A 23,302-nucleotide genomic window follows, 5' to 3' on the forward strand; every position below is an offset into this window, starting at 1 on the left:
TGAGAATGGCAGGTTGCACTGCAATGCTTTTCAGCTGCAAAACATTTCAATATTCAGGCATTTTGCGGTGGATATCACACACTGGGTCCTTGAACAAAACCCAGCAACTTTATCTTGTGTCTCTCTAACATAACTCTTCTGCATACTTATGACTAGATTGCCAGTCTGTGTATCTAAAATCAAAGGACCTAAAATAAAGATTTTTTCAATAAGATTTTGTTAGTATTACTGGACTGGGTTGAGTCTGTTAAGAGTTTATGACAAATTCTTGCCCCATTTGAAGCATAGATTCAAAGCCACTACTTTTTGTGCAAGCTTTTTAACTTTAGTATTCTACAGCAAGGCAAATCTTCTTCAAAAGCTATAAATTCATATAGCTAGTGAGTCTCTACCGATATGGTCAATAATTTGGCCATTTTTCTTTACATTTTCATAGATGACATGCAGAAGAAAATGCACTATAATTTCTGGAGAAATATTATGGAAAAGTATGCAAAAGATCAATGGTTAAGAAAGGAATTATATGAATTCATATATTTGTTGTGAAATCTTTACAGAGAATTGAATACAAATAATTTAAGAAATCTAGCAAAGTCAGCTGTTTCTCAGTTATTTGTCACCATCTATCAAGCCCTTGGAGACCTTTTTTTCTACTACTTTGGAATAAGTACAAAACATATATAGACTTCTTTGCAGCTAGTAAACTCATTTTAATTCACTGGGAAATAATAAAGTAATGAATTTGGAAGTACACATTATTAACAGGTGAATATTAAAAATAGCTCATTTGAAACAGTCTGCAGCTTTGATATATGGTGCCCAGCAGGGAACTCAGACATTTTTAATTTGACAGAAATGCAATATCATTGAGACTGCTTGCCTGTCCTTGAAATGCAGCCTGCACTTCAACTCTGTTGAACCAGCTCTGACCTGTGATCCCTAAAGCACTGATGCACTCCTGTTTCTGAAGGTTTTTTAAAAACAGTGCATCCGTAGTCAAAAATACCCCAATACAAACCCAACAAAAACCCAAGAGATGCAGAGGAAGACAAGCATTCATTTTCTGAAAATATTTAAAACTAGATCGAACAATAAGTTCTTCAATAGACAGATTGTTTAATCTTTATTTGTATGGAATTGAGCACAACAGGTCAACAATAAAAGTGAGGTAGAAACTTAAAAAACCAAGGAATTGATGTTGAAGATCATGAGGCTTTTGTTTCTTTGCTATGTCTTAGTGATGTATGTTTTCACTCTTTTAGCCTGAGCATTATTTTAATAGAAAAGTGACAAAAATCTGTAAAATATTCTTTTAAATGTACTTTAATAAAAATAATTAATAAGCTTATCACTTAGCTTTCTAAGAAACAAACATAAACTTCTTCATGTTACTTCACTGAAGTATTTCTAAAATGTAGTCACTGGTTTTGTGCCACTGCCTTTGAAAGACATTGCCAGACCCATCAGGCAAGTATTGTATTTGAAATAAGGATAAGAGTCCCAGTGTTGTTCTTACTATCGTGTACTTGCTAGCCATGGTAAGATGATGCTCCAGTGGTTTACCATTGCCCATATATTTGATTTTAATGTTATTTGACCAAGCATCTGAACATTCTCAGTACTAACGCTGTACCTGTGTGGTGTTCATATTCCTGTTAAAGTCCATAAGGTGCTACCTAAGCAAGCTGAGAGATCTGTCATCAGGTGACCCCTAGTAGGAAATAAAATTTTCTTACAAATACCACTGGGAGACATAACATGAGCACAATTCCTATGGAGGTCCAAGGTAAACAAGAGGCAAGTTGCTCCAAACTGGCACACTTTGCAAAGTACACATTGCCTCAGCAGGGAGATCTGGTCATAGACCTCTCTTCCCCAGCTCAGAAAAACTGACTCTTGTTCAGAAAGATGTAAGACACCTTTCCTCACAATGGTTTTTTTTTTTATGATGGTCTTAAGTTTTCTGTATGCTTTTATAATTTCCCCCAGAGACCAAAAGTGACTCAAAGTCATTTTGTCAAACTAACAGAAGTCAGACAGGCAAGATCATGATGTCCCAGATAATGTCTCTTTGGTTGAGGTAATTATGGCTTCAGAGCTCTTGCTCATGTCTCTTTAGTTCTTAGTCCCAGAAGATCAATTCAGAGATATGCTACGGGTTTGGGAGATGTTAGCAGTGCCTATGCTGACCCTGATTTTTCAGAGTCCTCAAGCAACCTGAATTTATGAGGAGTGAAGGAAATGTCAGAGTTATTTTGTTCTTTAGACAACCACTACCACACATATGCACATAAGCATTAAAACAAGCATGAGCATATTCACTTTGTGCAGTACTAATCAAAGCAATACAGTCTCTCATGAGTGAAGTATGGATGCAGCTGTAGTGAAATCCATACTGCTTAGAGCAATTTATTTAAATAAAACCCTTTCAGGACATCTGGCTCTTCCCTGTGTATCATGTGATTTTTTTTTTTGTTTGTTTGCAATCATACAACACTTATGGGATGGACAAGGGGTCAAACCCAGCCAGCATGGGTTTAGGAAAGGCAGACCCTGTCTGACGAACCTGATCTCCTTTTATGATCAGGTGACCTGCGTGGTGGATGAGGGGAAGGCTGTGGATGTGTCTACCTGGACTTCAGCAAAGCCTTTGACACCATCTCCCACAGCATACTCCTGAGAAAGCTGGCAGGCCATGGCTTGGGAAGGGACACTCTGTGCTGGGTTAGGAACTGGATGAAGGGCCAGGCCCAGAGAGTGCTGGTGAACGGTGCTGCATCCAGTTGGTGGCCGATCGCTAGTGGTGTCCCCCAGGGATCAGTGTTGGGGCCAGTTCTGTTTAATATCTTTATCGATGATCTGGATGAGGGGACTGAGTGCATCATTACCAAATTTGCAAATGACACCAAGTTGTGGGGCAGTGTCGATCAACTGGAAGGCAGGAGGGTTCTGCAGAGGGACCTGGACAGGCTGGAGAGTTGGACTGATTCCAACGGGATGAGGTTCAACAAGGCCAAGTGCCGGGTCCTGCACTTTGATCACAACAACCCCATGCAGCGCTACAGGCTGGGGACAGAGTGACTGGAGAGCAATGAGGAAGAAAGAGACCTGGGAGTTTGGATTGACAGGAAGCCGAACATGAGCCAGCAGTGTGCCCAGGTGGCCAAGAAGGCCAATGGCATCCTGGCCTGTATCAGGAACAGTGTGGCCAGCAAGACCCAGGGAAGTGATTCTGCCCCTGTACTCAGTGCTGGTGAGGCCACACCTGGAGTACTGTGTCCAGTTCTGAGCACCTCAGTTCAGGAAGGATATTGAGGTGCTGGAGCAGGTCCAGAGAAAAGCAATGAGGCTGGTGAAGGGACTGGAGCACAAGTCCTATGAGGAGAGGCTGAGGGAGCTGGGGTTGTTCAGCCTGGAGAAGAGGAGGCTCAGGGAGACCTCATCACTCTCTAGAACTGCCTGAAAGGAGGTTGTAGCCAGGTGGGTACTGGTTTCTTCTCCCAGGCAACCAGCAGCAGGACAAGAGGGCATGATCTTAATATCTGCCAGGGAAGGTTTAGGTTGGATATTAGGAAGAAATTTTTTACAGAGAGAGTAATCAGACATTGGAATGGGCTGCCCAGGGAAGTGGTGGATCCACCGTCCCTGGAGGTTTTTAAGGTGAGACTGGATGTAGCATTTAGTGCCATGGTCTAGTAATTACAGCAGTGTTGGATCAAGGGTTGGACTTGATGACCTCAGAGGTCTTCTCCAACCCGACTGATTCTATGATTCTATAATTCTCCTTAATGTAATCTCAGAAGCAAATCCTGTCCAGTTTCTGCATGTCTATCTTCCAAAGTTTTCTGTCAATGAGTTTTCTAAATAAGAAAATAGCCCACATAGTTCATTTCAGTTTAGCAAGATGATAAATTATGGTACTTCTTATCCTGAGACAATACATGATGTCTCTTACCTCTATATATTTTTGAGCATTTCAGCCTTCAAGTCTGTAATTTTTCTCACTTTCCCGACTTGATTTTTCATTATTTTTCTGGTGATTTTAGGTCTGGGTCACATAGTGGATTTAAAGTCTGGTCTATCAATTCACTGCTTGCTTTTCATTTCATAGAGCTCTAGTCAGCCCTTCAAGAAAAAAATCTGAGCAGCATTAAGCAAGTTTGCAGTATAACTTGTGACTTAGCAGTATTAATACAGAAACCTTTCTTCCATCTCTACTGAAAGACTGTAATTCAACAGCATGTTGGAACAAGCACTCAACATCTAACTTTCAGATTAAGTACATGCAAAGTGCATTTCTGTGAGACACTCTCAATTAAATCAGGTTGCTCATGACCAGTTTTAATTTGACAAGCTAGTTGTTATTGGGTTTTTACAAACATAACTGCTGCTTTGCCAGGCTGGGTTAAAGAATATACTTACTAAAAACTCAAAGAATTTGGATGTTATTCAAAACTCATTCTGTCCTTGATGACAATGTGTTTTCTTTATTGCCAAGCCTTTAGAGCTCATATGGACTGCTTTAGTTTGAAATTTGTTCCTGTTTCAAAAAAAACATGCTAGGGATGATATGTAAAAAGCTATACCTTTATTTTTTATAATAATAAAACTGTGTGTAGAGCTTTATATCTAACAGGGAGAGAAGGATACAGTTCAAGTCAGCCTACGTACTGTAGCAGGTGAGGTATTTGTATGAAAGAGACCTTTGAGAAAGAAACTTTATTTAAAGCTATTGTTACTCTTATTTTGGGATGTGGCCACAAGTTTTCTTTGAATAATAATTTACTTAACAAAATAGATTATAGTCAGTGCTCTATTTTTTCCAACCAACTTTCTTGTTATAATTTTAATAAAATAAACCTAATAATTAAGTCAGTCTGGTGCCTATTAGAGATTTATACCAACAATAAGTTAATAGAATAATTTTGACCAAGTGGATCTCCAGAGACTAAGTCATTATAATTTTGAACCTGTAGTGTCTCTCTTTGATGTGAATTGGCAGATGAGTATGTGCACTGACTGGAAGCACTGTTCCCATGGAAATGTTTTTTCCTACATCACAGCTGTCCCCATAATGCTGTTTTTGTTAAATTTCTTCAGTAAATTAATGAAATGAGAGCCTCTCTGATTGAGTTAAAAGGTCTATTAAGAATGACATTAAATTAATCTCCTGCTTGTCAAAAACTGTAAACAAAGTTTTTTGTGGATATGTATTAGAAAATATCTATTACAACAATTGAAAAAATTGTTAAAATCCTTTTCCTAGGACATCACAGCACATAACTGTACTACGCACTTGGCAAAGTGGAGTTTTGCTATTGCAATGCCTTATTTTTGTTAGGGATCATTACCAGAGAATGAAGCTGGAAAGTAGTAATATTGACTTTTCTGTGGGAAATAAAGAAACCTGCAAGGTCCACCAAGTGACTTAAGACTAATTCTGATTCTCTGATACATACATTTTTGTTAGAGAAATGAGATTAGAAGTTTTAATTTCCAATACTGCTGTAAAGACAACTTCAAAAATACAAACAGAATCCTCAAAAATCCTACCAATATTATACAGTACAATGGATTGTATTGATATTTTTCCTTCACATTTAAAAGTATTAATAATATTGTAGATTGGAAAAATGTGTGTGCTTCATAAAACTGTTTTTAGTAAAGTGTATTCATTGATAAGTGAAAAAAATAAAACAAGTTTTTCATAATAATTTTACTCTTTGAAACAGATAAAATAACATTTGTTTATTCTTTTTAGAATAAGTGATGTTCTTTGTAATTTGTTATGATTGTGAACTCACTCGGTGTAAGGATTCTGTACCGCTCCATGTGCTGCTTTCTGCCATAGACTGCTATGGTTCGGTGCCAGAACCTGATTTAGAAGTCAGTTTTATATGGCTTAAGCAGTACATTACTACTGAAGAACTTACCAGGGGGAAGAGGAAACTAAGCTTCAGGGCTGGAGTTCCTGTCATTGGGACTTATTTTGAGCTGGCAGAATGATTGTGATATTATTTATCAAGTGGGGGAAAGACAGGTGTTCACCTTGCAAGTGTCTAATTATCGTTTTGATAAGGAGAGAAAAATGAGATGGTGGCTAAGGCTGTCTGAAGGGGTATGATCTGTGTTTTTTGAATGACCATGGTGTCCTAAAATTTAGATTTGTTCCTCTTTGTGGTTTATATTTCTTGCCTACAGAAGAAGACTGTCAGTGTACTTTCTTGGTTTAGCCTTTCTCATTCCTGCCTGTTGGTTTGCTTTATGTGCAGAAGAATGGGCTGTACTGCTCTGTGCAACAACATAGGATGCCTGCAAAAATCTTAATGAGGTTCTTTAACCTGTGGGACTTCATAATTGCTTTTTATAGCAGTAAGAGCTTCCAGGGGAGTCATTGTCTTTAGTCCCTCCATCTGCCTTCTGGTTAGTTTGCCACATATTGTAAATCTCAAAAGGCATGATAAAGCATAAGGACTCCCGGGTACCAGTGTGTTTTTTTTAGTTTGTATTGGTTTGGGTTTTATTTTTGTTTTTCTGGCCTAAACAAAAGATTTCTGAGGAAATTTGGCACTTACTGTACTATTCAACCACTTTCTATAAAAGATTTCTGTTTCTGTAGACAAGAATCTGACCAAGATGCCTTCCAACTTTGCAACTAATTCAAAAACTGCAGCCAAAGACTGCAGGTTTTTAACTACGGCAACAGGACCAGACTTTCCATTTGGTACATATGAAACAATGAGGATTTATTGTGTCTGCACCTGCTTCATGGAAAATATAACAGCCAACAATATTATCAATTAGTTCTAAAATTAGAATTTTCTTTTAAGATTATGAAACACTTTCAAGTCCATCAGAAACTGTGAGAGTGGATGAAGTTTCTGACTTGTTCTTTAATACCTAACATCAAAAAATGTTGACGAAAACAAGTTTTCATCTGGAATCTATTTATCTATGATGTGAAGCATTTGCCCACAGTGCAGTCCATCTTACAAGATTTAAAATCATATACTGTTACGTATAAAGTGTCTTCAAATCAGTTTTTCTGCCTTTAGGGCAGGATCCTTTTGCACTGTGAAATCTTCTCTCTCCTTAACCCAAACCTCACAAACAATTCCTCTCCTTCTTAGTCAGATATAAAGAAAATGGTCTGCCTAAAGCAGAAGATACCAAAACTAAATCGAAGACAAAGGTCTTCTTGTGAAACCTTCTTCTCTGCTTCTCTTCTATGATGATTTCCCCAGGCACTTTTTTGTAATCTTTTTGTAATTCAATACAAATATTAACAAACTGGGGAGAAAAACATGATAGTTTCTGATTATCTGCTGTAGTAGGAGTCTGGAAAACTTTGAAACCCTTTTTTTTCCATAGAGTAATTACACTCTCTGGTTTGAAAACAGGTGAGTCTCTGCAAAGAGATCTTGAAGATTAATGCCTAAAGAAATCCAGAAACTTAACATTGCATTTCCAGAAGGCCATGTATAAATAGCAGTTTTGTAGTTGCTTACTGTTTTTCTTTAAAATCATTCAGAAAAAGACTGTCGAATATCAGAATTTGAAAATAATCTGATTTGTAGTATCATCAAGGAATTTAGGATTAAGTTAAGGTTAAGTCTATACCAGTGAGCTATACAGGGCCAGGACACATTGTTTAAACAGCTTGTGTTCTCTTTGGCATGGCTTTGTGCTGGACATACTGATAAGGTGCCTCTGATTCAGTTCAGGGACAATTCAAGAGATAGAATGGCTCAGGGTCAGTTTCCTCTTGTCAGGATGCCTGAGAAAACACTGTTTGGTGAAGAATGCAAGCTAGCTGTGTGTACACAGGCTGTCAAGGTTAGACAACAGACCTAAGCCATTTTATTAACTGCTATAGTTGTGGCACAGGAATCTTCAACGACTGCAAGGACCATGTTAAATTTCACAGAATCAGAGAATTTCCTGAGTTTGAAGGGACTTACAAGGATCATCAAAGTCCAACTCCTGGCCCTGCCCAGGACAGCCCAAAGAATCACACCATGTGCTTGAGAGCATTGTCCAGTTGCTTCTTGAATGCTGGCAGGTTTGATGATGTGACCACTTCCTGGGGAACCTGTTCCAGTGCTCAATCACCCTCTGGGTGAAGAACCTTTTCCTAACATCCAACCTAAACCTCTCCTGATATAACTTCATGCCATTCCCTTGGGCCCCATCACTGGTCATCACAGAGAAGAAATCAATGCCTGCCCCTCCACTTCCCATCATGATGAAGCTGTACACCACTATGATGTCTCCCCACAGTCTCCTCCAGGCTGAACAAGCCAACTGACCTCAGCCACCCCTTGTATGACTTCCCCTCTAGATCCTTTACCATCTTTGTAGCCCTCCTTTGGATGCTTTCTAATAACTTTATATCTGTTTTATGTTGTGGTGCCCCAAACTGCACATGGGACTTGAAGTGAGGCCTCCTCAGTGCAGAGCAGAGCAGGACAATCCCCTCCCTCCACTGGCTGGTGACGCTTTACCTGATGCCCCCCTGGACATGATTGGCCCTCCTGGTTGCCAGGACACTGCTGATTCATATTCAACCTGCCAAAAAGACCCACAGGTCCCTTTCTACAGCACTGCTCTCCAGCTCTTGTTCCCCAGTCTGTACCGACATCCTCCGTCCCAGGTGCAGAATCAGGCACTTGTCTTTTTTAAACTTCATATGGTTGGTGATTGTCCAGCCCTCTAATTTATTGAGGTCCCTCTGCAGGGCCTTTCTGCCTCTGAGGGAGTCAGCAGCTCCTCCCAATTTAGTATCATCAGCAAACTTACTGAGAATACCTTTAATGTCATCAGTCTGACTCCCCTCAGTTGTCTGGTATATATTTTTAAGAATATTATCTAGTGGTTAGGGCTGTCATACTCCACTGTTGGCTTTAAATTACAAATTTATATAGATGTCTTACTGTAATTTGTTTTCTAATGTCTTGTTTTTCTCTAGTTTGGTTTTTTTTTAGAGAACTTTCTGCTTTAGCTTTGAGAACGTATTCCTCTGAAATTTATCCATAGTGTAGGTGACCATAAACAGTTAAAGTTAAGAAAATGTGCTGTAAAATACATAGGAAGATGAAATGCCCAACTGAACACTGACTATCTGGAATAATTGTCACTTGGGAAAATATAAAAATACTTAATATCTGTCTTAAGTTTGCTTCAAGTAGACTATTTTAATTGATGATCAGATTTCAGGGTTTTTATTACACTTGTTAGCCCATAACCCCTCCCTTGTTCATTGGTTGGTCAAACCAAAGTCAATAGTCTGGCTGCCATCTTCACTCTGCTATTGCTATAGGCTGTGGGCTGCCACACAACTGGGGTTGTGTGATGATTTTGTTTTTGGTTCGGTTCTAATAATGGTATTATGATGCCACTATGCACATGTTATTCGGACTGGGATAGTTAATTATTTTATTCCCCCCTCCCTCCCATCTGGCTGCATGTTCTCTTTGATAGGGATATTTTTAAGATTAATATCTTATAAGGCACCTTGAGAACCCTGTTTTTAGTGCACATCTATTCATTGACTCATACAATCTCATAAATTTCTTTTATTTAATGTCAGTTTTAAAATATTGTTGAACTGGATATGTGTCTGATTGTTTCTATATATGTACATATAAAGAAAACTTCCAGTAATTTCTGTTTCCTGTTAAGACAAAAGGTTCTATGATTTACTCTCTAAATTTTACTCTGAAGTCCAACTTTCTGTTACCTCAGAAAGGAACCAAACCTGACATACAACACCCAGTTTTTCTGAAAATTATCCGTTTCTGGCACTGTCAAAAAGCAGCCTGGGTAGAAGGATGGCTTCTACTGGTGAGAATATCAAGCATCTACCAAAAATAATTAGTGAATTAGGGTTTGGATGGCCAGAAAGGGTTCACAGTGTTGATGAAGGAAGTGCTCATGACCACTGTAGGTTTATTATGAGGAACTATAAACCACTCAGAACTCTCCTTGTGCTTATTTCTCAAAGTTTTTTTGTTGCAAGAGGGATTGAGAAAAAACTAAGCCACTGCTATGTGATGGCTTTCTCTGGGAGTTGTTTGCTAGTTGGGACTGTAACAAAGATGTCTTCTCTGCTGCTTTTAAAGTAGGGGGAAAAAAACCCAAATCTTTAAATGTAGCAAATAGTTTTAGAACTCTACGGGGGGGGAAAAAATAGAAGTTTGTGAATGAACTTTCAGTATTAGCCATTTATACTAGTATTTGGCATTTTCACATAAATCTAAATATAAATCCCTTTTTTCTCACTTGAATTCCCTTTCCTACTTTTCTCAGTTGGTTGAGAGAAGGTGTCTGAATGAAGTCTACATCATTGCTGGCAGGTGTACACAGCGAAACTTCATTTTGTGATACAGAAGCCTTTAGCAGTGAAGGAGCAAATTTTTGAAATTCACAGTATTTTCATAGCTAACTGCATAGTGATATTATAGCAACTTTGTTTGCATGCCAACCACTTTAAATATATTGATTTCTCTAATAAGGGTAATTATTGCAATCCATTCCACTTAAATAGAATTACACATCTTGGAAAGGGCACACAAAACACCTCAAAGGCACATTAGACTCAGGAAATGGTAAATTACTCCTCAGTGTAACTTTTGTATGAGTCAGCAGAATATTTTTTTCCTTTGCTATAAGACATTTCTTGAATGTTAATATCACTTACAAAAGAATGCATTAATGACTATTTTCCATATGGAAGGAATCCACTGATTTACTGGGTATTATTTTTGAAAATTGGATCATAGAAATAGGTTGTTCTGCAAGCAGTAAAAAAGTTATTTCCTTCATCAGCCTGTGCATGTGAATGAGGTGCTACATAAAATACCAGAGATTCAATAATGACTTATACTGCAATCTTTCCCCAAAGAGGTATTTATAAGATCTCTTTCCAGGAGTCTGTTTTCAAAACAGTTTTAGAAACTAAACAACTTCAGTTTTCTACTGCTCTATCTAATTTGAAAGGATTTTAAAAAATATTGAAAAGAGAGAGCCCTGATTAAAAACGCAGCCATATTAATCATATTTCCTCTGAGAACTTGGGTTAAAAAAGGCATTACTGGATAAGGGGCTGCAATTTTCTGATTCTTATTAGAATTTTGCTCAAGATAAAGTTGAAGATACTAGCTCTTCCCAGGTTTCTAAACCTCTAGTATTTTTTATATGCAAGGTAGTGTTAAAACTGAGAACTAGTTTCTGTGTCATCTCTTTTCTGTGAATCAATCCCTAAGGTTTTATTTGATAAAAAGTACAACATGTGATGTCAGCATGTGATGTTACCATCTGAGAAGTTATCGTAGTACTGAAAAGACACAGAAATACAATTCCTCTTCTATTGTCTTCCTTGCCTTCTTCTTTACCCACATCCTATCACGCTCCTTCCTTGGTGGTAAATATGCCAATGAGAGTCAGTGTGTACTAATATAACAACAAAGAGAGCTAAAAAAGGGTAAGAAAAATGGTTTCAGGTTACCACTGTGTTCCAGTCTTTTGTTATTATCTGTCCAGGCAAGGCCATTATGGCTCTCTCACAGCTTTGTTTTGTGCTTCTCTATATGTTGATCCAAACTCTCATTCATATTTTCCCTTGTAACTTCCCTGAGAAGGACACTCAGCATTTTTTTTGCTTGATGACAGAGGTCTACTTCTTCTACGAACTAGCTCTTTGCTTTCCCTCTGAGTTGTGGCTAAACTACAAGCATTTTGTGCCTTTGTGCACATGCAACAGTCAACTAAAGAGCAGAGGAACACTGTCTGGGTACCTCTCAGATATATTAAAGAGTTGCCTCATCCCAGATTCCCTTGAATCTGTGGGAAGAGACACAGTGATTCTTTTGCTTTTGAGGGCACTGCATTAATTCCATAGATAAGATATTGACAGAATATATGTTGCAAAAAATTCATAAAGAAGCAATTAAACCTTCAGTTTTTGAAATAGATTCAGGCCATTACAGGTAAGGAAAAAGGAGTGAGGCTATACCCACTAAAATTTACTCTACAACCACTTTCTGAGCAGTAAAACTCTAAGAACAGCCTCTGCATGTATTTGAAAATCTGTTTAAAGAGCAAAAAATATTTTTTTTTAGCCTTTACATACTGGTGATTTAATTTCCCCTAGTTTCCAAAAGTACTCCACTGTTTTGTGGACTGTTTAAAACTGCATCTCATGGGGACTTTATAGTGAAATGCACTCTCTGTGGAGAGAGAATGGCCTATTCTCAGGCCCACATGTACTCCAGAGTTTCCAGTTCTGGATATTTGTCCAGACACCTAGCAGTTAGATGTCAGGGCAAAATGTGGATAAGTACTGCTGTCATCAGTGTAGATTGCCACTTCTGTGGAAGGGAAAAGTTCCTTAGCCTGGTCCATTAGTAGATCAGATCCCTGTGGGACTTGTGAAATGCTACAGCAGATAATTTAGATGCAACCACATAGAGCATGTAAAAACAGTCTGTAAATGAGTACAAAAGGTATATTAGAATTAAATTCTATTTTATCAGCAGTAGTGATCTATGTCACATAGCAGCCAAGTGTTGTATGAAATACATATCTAAGAGCTGTGTTTGTTGATGAAGAGAGGGAGCAAAAAACCTATTAGTGTTCATTACTGTATGATGACTGAGATAAACCAGATTACTAAAAACTTACTGAAAACATCCTTGAAATGTCTGCATGTTTGGAAAGCAAAACTAGCCTTCAGACTGATATCCTTTTCCACTCAGTAATGAATCAAGTGTCTGTTTCCCAGAGGTCATTTTTGTACATATATGTGAGAAGAAGAGAGGCAGAGCACTGACTGCAGAACTTGAATTTCCCAAACAAAAAATGGTTATATGATATACGGATACATTAATTCTTTGATATACTTTTGCTGGTAATATATTTTAAGTCATCAGTAAATAAGAGCTTGTTATTTAAAACACATTTTTGATGAGTCAAGTATTTTTACAGTAGACCAAACAAGAACCTAAAGTCACTCCTTTTTACCTCTCAAAACCAAACCCTACCTGTGTGATTAGCTGCTTTTACCCTCTAGTCTCCCAAAACGTTCCATCTGAAACCTGTCCTTTTCTGTCTTCCCCTTTTTACTCTTCTTTGTCTGCACTGTTTATCCGTCTACTGGCTGACAGTGTCTTTACATCCAAAATGCAAAGCAGACAGATGGGCGTCTCAGGAAAGAACATGACTAAGAGCACCAGCATCAGCGGGGACATGTACACGCTGGAGAAGAACGATGGCAGCCAGTCTGACACAGCAGTGGGCACTGTTGGTGGCAGCAGCAAAAAGAGACGGTCCAGCATCGGTGCGAAGATGGTCGCCATAGTGGGTCTCTCAAGAAAAAGTCGCAGCACATCACAGCTCAGCCAAACTGGTAGGAACTAGATTGATTTTCTCTCTCAAATTACCATTTAAATGTATATAATATTTGTGTATTACAGTTTAATCATTTGGAGATCCTGTTGAAGTTGCCTAATCAACTGTGTTCTATGGAATGAAGAAAATGGTCGAACATCTTTTTTTCTGGGCATTTACTAAACATTAATTTTTTTTAGCAAACATCCTTTTCAGGTCGGACTGAAGTTTTTATTTTCTGTTTGCTGGAACCAACTAATGCACTAATTCCTTGCTTCTCAGGAACCAACATGAGCTGTACTTCTTTTTGGGGAAGTCCTTACAGCAGTTTGTCAAGGGTCACTGAAATGTTGCAAAATGCCTTTGCTTTTGTCACACATAACGTTTGCATATTTCAACAGGAGTTTTTTTCATATTTGAACATGCAATCTTTATTTTAAACAAAACAATTTTTCTGAACAAAATGATATGTTTTATTGCTTTAGTAAAACTGTTTTATTGCTTTTTAATTCATTTCTTTTCAGCTTAGAAGTGTTTTCACCATCAGTATAAATTTTCCTCATTTCTGTTTATCTCAGTTCAAATTTGACATAGAAATATTCTACCTAGGAAAATGGAGAGTTTTTCTACTTTGATGCCTAAAGCATTTAAAATCTTAGACACTTTTTCTATTTCTTCCTATTTTGAGGAAAATCCATATAATACACTCTGAAATGCTCTCATTGTCAATTAAGGAAGCGGTATAGGACAAGTGTATTTTACATGGAAAAAACTTACTTTTATTTGAATAACGTGTATAAAAAGTGTTAAAGCAATTTATATAGTTATGCATATATATTATATATTTCAAAGTATATACATAAGATATATTCTGTGTTCACTATTTAAGTAAAGCTGTTGCAATTTTATCATATGGTTCAACATAAGTTTACAGTGTTGGGCTGTGTGAGGTCCCATCTAAGATCTCCATTGTGCTAACCACCACTCAAACATGGATAAGAGATTTTTCAGTTCTCCTCCAAGTTTGCAGTTTGTATCATGAAACCAAAATGATGAGAGTTTTAATGTACAACTAAATAGAGTGAAACAGTGATTTGTACTGTCAGAAATTGTGTTAAATTTTTAACGTAAACTTTTGTAGGAGTGGGATTTAAAGTAGAACTGGAAAGAGTAGAACTTAAAAAGAAAGGAAAAGAAAGGGATAACAAACAGTGCAGAAGAGGGAAGAGTACCAGAAGAGAGCAGGGAGCTAGAGTGTGTCACTTGAATGCGATATGAGACAAAGGAATGAAAAAGAGGGGAAAGAACGTCTCTGAATATCATGCAGACACTGATGGCTCCATCAGTAGGAAAGTCTTTGCAGCAGTCTTGTGTTTTACCAGCTCACTTGCAGATTATGGAAATGGCAGTTTCATGTACATTTCTATTTTCACTGAGTTCGAATGAATGACAGACAAAAGATGAAGTCACCTTTAGACAAATCTGGGAAGTGTCTAGTTGGGCAAGAAAAAAATTAGCCACTTGCTTACCTAGAAATCTAAATTTTACTCTTGTTTTAGTATAGAGCTATGTAATTGTATTGATATATTTGATTATAAAGTCCAATACAATGCACTACATTACTGATCTAATCTGATCTCTTATAATATAAGAACTATTAAATGAAGGATGGCAGCTCTTTGCACAATGTTCAAGGATGTCTCAGCACTGGAGAGAATCTATATTGTGTGGCTGGCCTAGATTTGATTTAAATATCATGCTGTCTTAGTTATTTGGTAGTTTCAATCTGAAGTTTTTCTCTCTGTTATATCTAATCAGTTGCCCAACAACTGATTAGATGCTCGTCAGGGAAAAATGTAAAATATAATTTTTTCAAAAGTACTCAAGGTCTTTTGACCCATTGACTGTGAATAGGGTGTTCTGAAAAACTGTAGAACAAGGAGCTGTATTTTAGCGCTATTGGAAAAGCAGCAGAAACCAGGGAAGCCTGCATGGTTCTGGTGGGTGTCTCTGCTCCCTCAGCTGCTCCGTGGGAGAGGTCTGTGCTCAGGGCTGACCTGTGCCTGGCCCCAGTGAGAGCAGCCAGTGCACCTCCTGCTGCTGTCTTCTGAAAAGGCCCCTCGTATGTTGGTTGGACGTGGGGATATGGGTTGTTTTGTAGAGCTGTTACGGCACACCAGCTCCTGCTACCCTATTTGACAGCACCCCTTAGGGGCCTTTTTTGGTGGCCACATGTGGCTGCACCTAACAGGACAGGCACATGCATCATTTAAACAGCTGGATCATGCAAGCGCACTGATCATATGGTAAGCAAGCTTGTGGCCACATGTCAGCCCCTGGATGAGGTGTATGTATAGTACTGTGGCTCTGGTGACACAAGGTGATGGCCTTTTGGGTGGGTGAGGGCGAGGTCCTGCCAGGAAGAAATGTCTTGCATGTCGTAAGCTTCCTTCACAATGAGAATGGTGAGACACCAGAACAGGCTTCCCAGAGAAGTTGTGGATACTCTGTCCCTGGAAGTGTTACAGGTCAGCTGGGATGGGTTTTTGAGCAACCTGATCTAGTGGAAGGTGTCCCCACCCACAGCAGGGCAGTTGGAACTAAATGGTCATTAAGGTCCCTTCCAACCCAAACCATTCTGTTTCTATCCATTGGTACATCTTAAAGAAAATGTTGGACACAAGTGCTGTACACTAATGCCAGAAGACTAAAACTTGCACTTTTTTAAAAGTATTTAGTGAATTTATAAATTTCTCTGTTTTGTCTCGTCATGTTCCTGTTTTCGGATGGTAAGTGACTGCACAAGGAATCATGTATTGGTACAAGCTGGGATCAAAACACTCATGTTCTGTAGATGTCCTGTAAGTACATTTTTCTGGAACTGAGAGGCAGGGGATACTCAGGTGGCAGTGGTCCCATGTAGAAATGGGATCTAAGTAGTTTCTTAGGGTTTTAGATAGTTTCTGAAGAAATTACATCATTCGATGGATCAGCTAAGTATCTCCTTACGTATCAGGTTTGAAAAAGCATACCGATACCAGAAGATAATACTACTTCTATAGAAAGTTGTGATCATATTTATAGCAATTAGGCTTTTATAAACTGTGTGCTCATATGGAAGTCAGTGAAGAAATGCCTATCTGTATCTCTGACACTTTTTTTAAGTGTTTTGTAAAGTATAATTTTATTTTGGTGCTTTTCTTCATTCATATTTTATAACTAAAGCTATACCAGAAGTTTTTTTGAAAGTAGGTCACCATAACTGTTTTCAGGACTGTGTATCACACTTACAGTACATGCCTTAAAAGGTCCATTTTTAATGTCCTTTCAAATTATTTTAATATAATATCTTGTTATTTGTCATAGTATTAAGAAATTGACATTCAAAATACATACAACAAAATATTTTTTATTCTGGTCTGTAATTCTTTTAGTATATTCAGGTAGGAACAGTTGTTTTATGGGTAAAGGGTATGTTGATTTCTTGTTATAGGTGGCAGCAAAATGAGTAATTGTAAAATCATGATAATCACAGAATCATCATCGTAATATTTGTTACCTAACAACAGGGTTTAGATTTCATTCAACTATGGCTAGTGTACATTCTGCAGAACATATATAATGTATATTCTATCCATAGAGAGAACATGAAATATGACAAAAATCTGAATGCTCTTTTCTCCTCAGACATTTACAGTCTCAAATGCCTAGAAATTGCTAATATGGTAACTCTGCTGACCAAGCCCATCAAGGGTAATGGAGATTAAAAAAAAAATAAATTAAAAAATGAGATTAAAATAACAATTCAAGAAGCTGAAAATATCTGATCTCCACAGGGGCAGTAGGAACTGATCTTTTCAAATTGTCATAGCAAGGAAATCCAAGTGTGCTTTCATATCCATTACATGAGAAGACCTTCAGTGGTGCTCTTTGGATCATTACTGTCATGGGATAAGAAGGAGCAGAAAGTATGTCAGTCTTAAGAGCATTGGAATGCAGAAAACTTGAATAAAAATAGATGGAAACTCATTCCCTGGTATCCATTTGGGCTTGAAAGAGAGTTGCAGTTTATTTTTTCAGAAGTTCATACTTCGTTTAAGGATGTGTGTCAGTGCTGTAATATTTTGTTCATATTATTTGATTTAATGAAAGTTTTAAGTGTGAGAATATACAGTATCAGTATTTTGTGAACTGACTTGGCTTATTTCAAAGCAATTAAAAAAAGAGAGCACAGAAATTCTTTAATCTTAGAATCAAACTAATGGTTGGATGACACAAAAGTAGTTTTACGTAAGGTAGCTTTTACTTAAGCCTTCAGTAAAAGACAAGATACTGCAGAATAGAGTAGCAAGACAAACTAGAATCTATTTTACTTCTGTTTCTTGTACCTTTTCAGTGCCACAAAAAATAGCTAAAGGTATACTCCCTGCTCTTGAGTCAAGCAGTCATTCCTAGAAACTAACATTTGGTGGGTTAGTGTTTGTGTTGTAACCTTCAGGTCCTGATTCCACATTCTTTCTAATGGAAAAGATGGCTTTCTTTGCAGAGGAAAATAGAATACAATATGCAAATCTTAACGATGTTGGCTTAGCTATTCATATCTGGAATGCAATCATTTTCCGGCTGGACAGCCCTGAGGAAACTGATGATTCGGCTTCCATAGAGGTGCAGATCTGTTATTCTCAATTATATTTCATTAATGAGTAAAATCCTTGCCCTCTTCTGATTATACAGTCTTAGACATCCCTTTCAACTTCCACGCGCTGTCTCTGGCAGGCAGATACCTGGGTGTCTTGACTTCCGTTATTTAGCTGACATTTCTCCTTTAGCTGGGAAAATGCTTTGTGTTTTCTTTAGTTATTCAAGACCTATTATGTTTGTAGACTGATTATATCCAAAAGCCTAAACACTTTAATTTATGTTTTCAGAGTCTGGAGCATTCCATGGATCATACATACTAAAACACTTCCCGGGCGTACACATATGCAGTCACAGGTACAGGGTCCAGCGTACTCTTGGAGACTGAGTCCCATGATGTCTTTGGGTATATGATCACAATAGATGAAATCTCTTAAAAGAAATGACAAAAAGCATGTAACAGCATGACTCGAGAGTGATCAGTGCAGTAATGCCTGCAGAGGGGTGTAACCACGTGTTTGTTCAGAAATAAATGCCCTTGTGTGTCTCTGTAGAGTGTTGCTCCAAGGTGCTGTGTTCCAGAGGACCCTGCACATGCACATGTAGCAGACGGTGCTGGGGGGCACCTGAAGCTGCCTGAACTGGGGTTTCTCTGTGGCAACATGTTGCTCTCTGTAAGCTAAGTCCTCTTTTTAAGATACCATATGTGGCATGCAGTTATAGGGCTGTAAAAGTGGAATTTTGAGACAGTGTTACAAGCTTTCTTGACATTCTATATAATTTTGCTGGGGTTAAGCTACAACATATATTCTTGAAGTTATAGTTCTCTGTAGAAAAAAGTACAAAAATCAGTTGATTCAGTGCCAACAAAATGATGATTGGCCTTGAGATAATTAAATAGTGTTCATTAAAAAGAGGCACTTTCATTTTAACAAATTTTGCAGAGGTCCAAAGGGTGACCCCAGTGAAACAAGGTTAAAGTATTTTGAAATCTTGATATTTCATGGGTACATCTTTTCTTAGAAAAAATGTAAGAGAATTAGGTCTCTCAGAGCAAAAACCTTGAGATTTTGTTTTCTTTCTGTTTTAAAAGCCAGATTTTGGATTCTATATGGTTTGTAGGGTATTGAAACTGCTGTCTAAAGTGCTGTATTCATAACAGTCTCAGTTATGTCTGTCATGAACCAACGATGTAGCCTGTAGAGCAATTTCCTCAATTTATGGAATAATTGAAGGGAATCTATTGGGAACATTGGACTTGGTCTAGTATGGAATTTCACACTTCTCAATTCAAAATGTGATTTATATAAAACCAGTCTTCTACCACACATACGGTTAATATGGTTCCAATTAAAAAGAGGATGATTAGTCACTTTAAATGGTGGTAACTAAAGGAGAAACTACAGTTATTGTCTTTCATTGTCTAAAATGAGACAGAATATAGTAACCAAACAATTTACTGAACTAAAAGTGTATTTGTTTAGATAACAGACATTGCTGTTTCCTATTCCTACAATTAATTTATATGGACAAAATATCAACTGAAATTATCATTCACTACTTTTAATTTGGCCTGTATTTTATTTTTTTTTTAAATCATATATATAATTCAGGTGATTGGAAGCAAGCCTTTTGTTTGTGGTTTTATCTCATCTCCTATTCCAGAGACAGACTGCTACTGTTAATAGGTTGCTTTAATGTGTAGTATTATACTTGTGTCAGTATTCTTGATGTGTAATCTGATTTATTTTCAAAATCAACACATATTACATTGATAGAAATATAGGATTAGCAGTTGACAAGAGATTAAGGCAAATTTCTCCTACTCATCAGTTGAGAATTGTGACCTGAATACATTACCAAAGAGAAAGTACCATTATAATGAATACATTACCAAGAGCATTAATCAGCTTTTACTAAATAAACTCTGGAGAGTGTGCTAATAAATAAATAGACTCTAATTACAGACTGAAAAGATCGACTACACAGTCTTTTATATATACTTACATTAGGTTTTTAAATTTTTTTACTCCACATGTAGGAAAAGACTAGGGAAGAAGGCAGTACCAAATCTATGCAGATCTCCTCAACAGATTTTCTGTAGAGGAAGTAGGTATATATTTGAGTCCTCACACGTTCATAAAGATTTTGTGAGAGATGGAGGCAGTGAAAAGAAACATATACCTGAGACACCAGAACTGAACTCCAGACAGTGATCTTATAGAAGTCTGCTGGAAGACATTTCTCACACACAAAGTGTAGGTGACACCTTACACCATACATAAGGGGAAATTCCAGGCAGATGAGAAAGAAGTCCTGTGGTGAGAATAGAGAGTAAGAATAAAAGGCTTAATTTTGGGACAAAATATGCAGATCATGTACACCAACCGAGCAATACTGCCCCAGTCACAAATTACTCATCAGATTTCCTCTCTGTAATACAGTTATCATCTCAGTGAGGTATATGCCTGTAAGATTTCCATCTGCCTGTGGTAGAAGTAAAACTAAACCCCCTGGCTGTAAGCATTTATAATGTTAAAAATCTTTACTTATGTTTCAAAAAATTATTTTCTTTCCTTCAAAATAAAGTTTTTTATATTACTATTTGATCCCGTTAGTAAGGGGAAAAAAGGAGAAAGCTCAAAGTGAGATCAGAACATTTAGCTTGACCTTCCACAAGACTTTTTTTCTTTCCATAATTAGAGGTAAAAATAGAGAGAGAAATGTAGGGTGATCTTTCTTGATAAGAATACTGTTAAGCTATCTTTCTTTTTGAGAGCAGAAGAATTCTCCTAAGATCCCACTAAAAAATAAAAAAATATACATCTCTTAAAAAAAAAACTTTAAAGCTGTTTTATTTCTGTTTTCACAGTAAACATGATTTCTTTTTTCTGTTGTTACATAAGGAAAAATTTAGGCTTTCCTTAAAAAAGTTTCCATTTGAAAACTCCTTTTGGGATTTTATAATCCTTCAGTTAACACGTGATATAATATATGTAAATTTCTTGTTGATTGTTCTGTGAAAAAGGGCTCTGATTTTATACTACTGAAACTTGAGAGTGAAAAGAAGAACTTTATAGGCCAATCTCATGCTGTCACTCTGGCAATTATTCAGTTTAATTTGCTTGAAATATCTGCGGTTCTTACCCATAGTTACAGTTCTGTGTATCTTTGTAGTTAATAATTTAAGGAAGAAAGTTCAGTTGGGGTTTTTTTCCAGTTTAAATATTTTTTCTAGTGTTGTCAATTTCTTACATAGCCACCTCAATGATTACTGTTTGTATTGTTCCAGAAGGATAATATTCATCTACCCATTGCTCTGTGAACCACCATCACTGAATAACAATTTGCTGTGAAGGGATATTTACTTCAGGTCTCCAAAGTCCAGCAGGAAGAGGGTTGTAGTACTTTGCTGTTGGACAGTTATCAGAGGAATGATTTTAGCACCAAAAAGTAAATAAATGTTACATTGATATTTACAGATTCATTAAGGCTGCATCTTTTCTTTAATTTAACATTTTATAGACAGGGTTTCTTTCCTGTCTGTTTCTTTACTTAGATGGAATGCAATATTAAACATCTTTTAGCAAGTCATATCTCAATATTGAATTTATGTCTTTACCCATGCTATCAGTAATACCAATAATAATCCTTTGATAAATTTAATTCTCTTTCTAAGGGTAGAAGGGAATTTATAAAGTAATTGCCTGAAAGTAAAAAAATCATGACAATAGCCCCAAAAGAGAAGGTGGTAATAGAGGCATGCTGGCAGACTAATTCAGAACAGCTCTCTGGCCTTGACTGGTGTGCAATTTACACGGATGTTGTGGTGTTAAAAATTCAGTTTTAGTGCACTCTCTTGTTGCCCATTTCACTGGCTGCTGTGTGTCTGTATTACAAACATGAGCAATCTGTGCTCTCTGTAGGACAAAATGGGGAGGTAAAAGTTACAGAACTTCTGCTTTTAAACACTGCACAGGGCATACAGCTCGTGGGAAATCATGCAGATACTGAGAACACAGTTGTGGGAGCTCTTGATACTTTCAGACATTTTGTGATGATGTCCCCTTATAATGAAATGGGCTATGACTCCCAGTGCATCTCCAGACCATTTAGACTGCTTTTGTTTTCTATGGAGTAAGTGTGATGATGCCATCAGCCAAAACTTACATGTGCCACTAACAGAAAACTCTAACAGAAACTCTTACAGGAGAAATTATATTAACAGAGTAATTTGAAGTTAGGTAAGTGTACCATTGATGATTCCCAGAAGATACACAAGTAACCATTGGATCAGTAAGCTGAACCCTCTGCTCACAATCAAATTACCCTAAACAATAGCCTACAGTCAGGGCTCTTTTATCAGTGCTTTATTTGTCCCGCTGGGTCTTCTTTTTTCTTTTTTTTGGGTGCTAGCTATAACTTGCAAAATAGTGCATGTCTGGTATATGCCAGATGGTGTGTGCCAGGTACTCCCCAAGAAAGTGGGAAATAATTTTTTCTCTTCAGCAAAGGAGGAGCTCTGAACCCAGGTCTCCTTCCGTCGTGGATACGTATTCTTGGTTGGTTGCAGTGTGACAAAGACATTTGGTTCCTGCTTCTCTAGAGACATAATTAAAGAAAGCAGTAGCCAAAATGACATTTCTTGAGCTGAGTTCTGCACCTGCAGTTTGTAAAGCTTACCAACTTTGTCCCTGAGGCAGAATGTGCCGACCAGTGGTTTTTGAATGCTGATGTGTAGGATAGGTCCCTGCCATCTCCCTTTTGGCAAGTCAGTTTCTTCTCAACACGCACAGAATCAAAATCAGGGGGAAAATTACAGCAGAAATGCTGAATTTGAGGAACTTAGGCACCACTGGGACTATGAGCAGGATTTTTCAGATTTATTACTTTGGAATGAGATGCCAAATTTCTGTGCATTTTAGGCACTTGTATCCAATTTTAAACCATTTTCTATTTATATGTGACCTTTGTGGTCTGTATAAGTGAGACAAACACATGGGAGGATAAGTGAAGAACAGAAAAGAGAATTTACCTGAGACCAGCAGAAGTCAATGAAGAGCCAGAATATAAGCCTAAAACTTGGCAAGACCATATTTTCTGCTCTAGCACAAAGAAAATATATTTATGGGATTATTTTTTCTGTCTTTCTGGATGTACATCGTGCTTCTTAAGTATGCTGTTGAAGAACTACAGGTTAAATTTTTATTATTTTTTTTAATGCTATCAAGGAAAACACATCCTTACATTTTTCAGTTACCAAATGCTTTGGCAATGG

General features: G+C 37.4%; 1 protein-coding gene across 50 annotated transcripts in view; it reads left to right on the forward strand.

The window, feature by feature from the left end:
• Positions 1 to 23,302, forward strand: part of RIMS2 (regulating synaptic membrane exocytosis 2) — a 448,206-nt gene that overhangs the window by 379,415 nt on the left and 45,489 nt on the right. For 27 of the 50 annotated variants that reach the window (XM_027657142.1, XM_027657167.1, XM_027657146.1 and 24 more), the window contains one exon: positions 13,188 to 13,405. The exons of 9 other annotated variants lie outside the window; for them this stretch is intronic. In XM_027657142.1, the coding sequence (XP_027512943.1) occupies positions 13,188 to 13,405 (218 nt within the window). Of the gene's footprint in view, positions 1 to 13,163; positions 13,406 to 23,302 lie in introns of all 50 variants that reach the window. 14 more of the 50 variants (XM_027657165.1, XM_027657168.1, XM_027657171.1 and 11 more) reach the window with 1 other exon arrangement.

Source organism: Corapipo altera, unplaced genomic scaffold (assembly GCF_003945725.1).
Source record: "Corapipo altera isolate COAL_440 unplaced genomic scaffold, ASM394572v1 52b, whole genome shotgun sequence".
Classification (NCBI taxonomy): Eukaryota; Metazoa; Chordata; class Aves; order Passeriformes; family Pipridae; genus Corapipo; species Corapipo altera.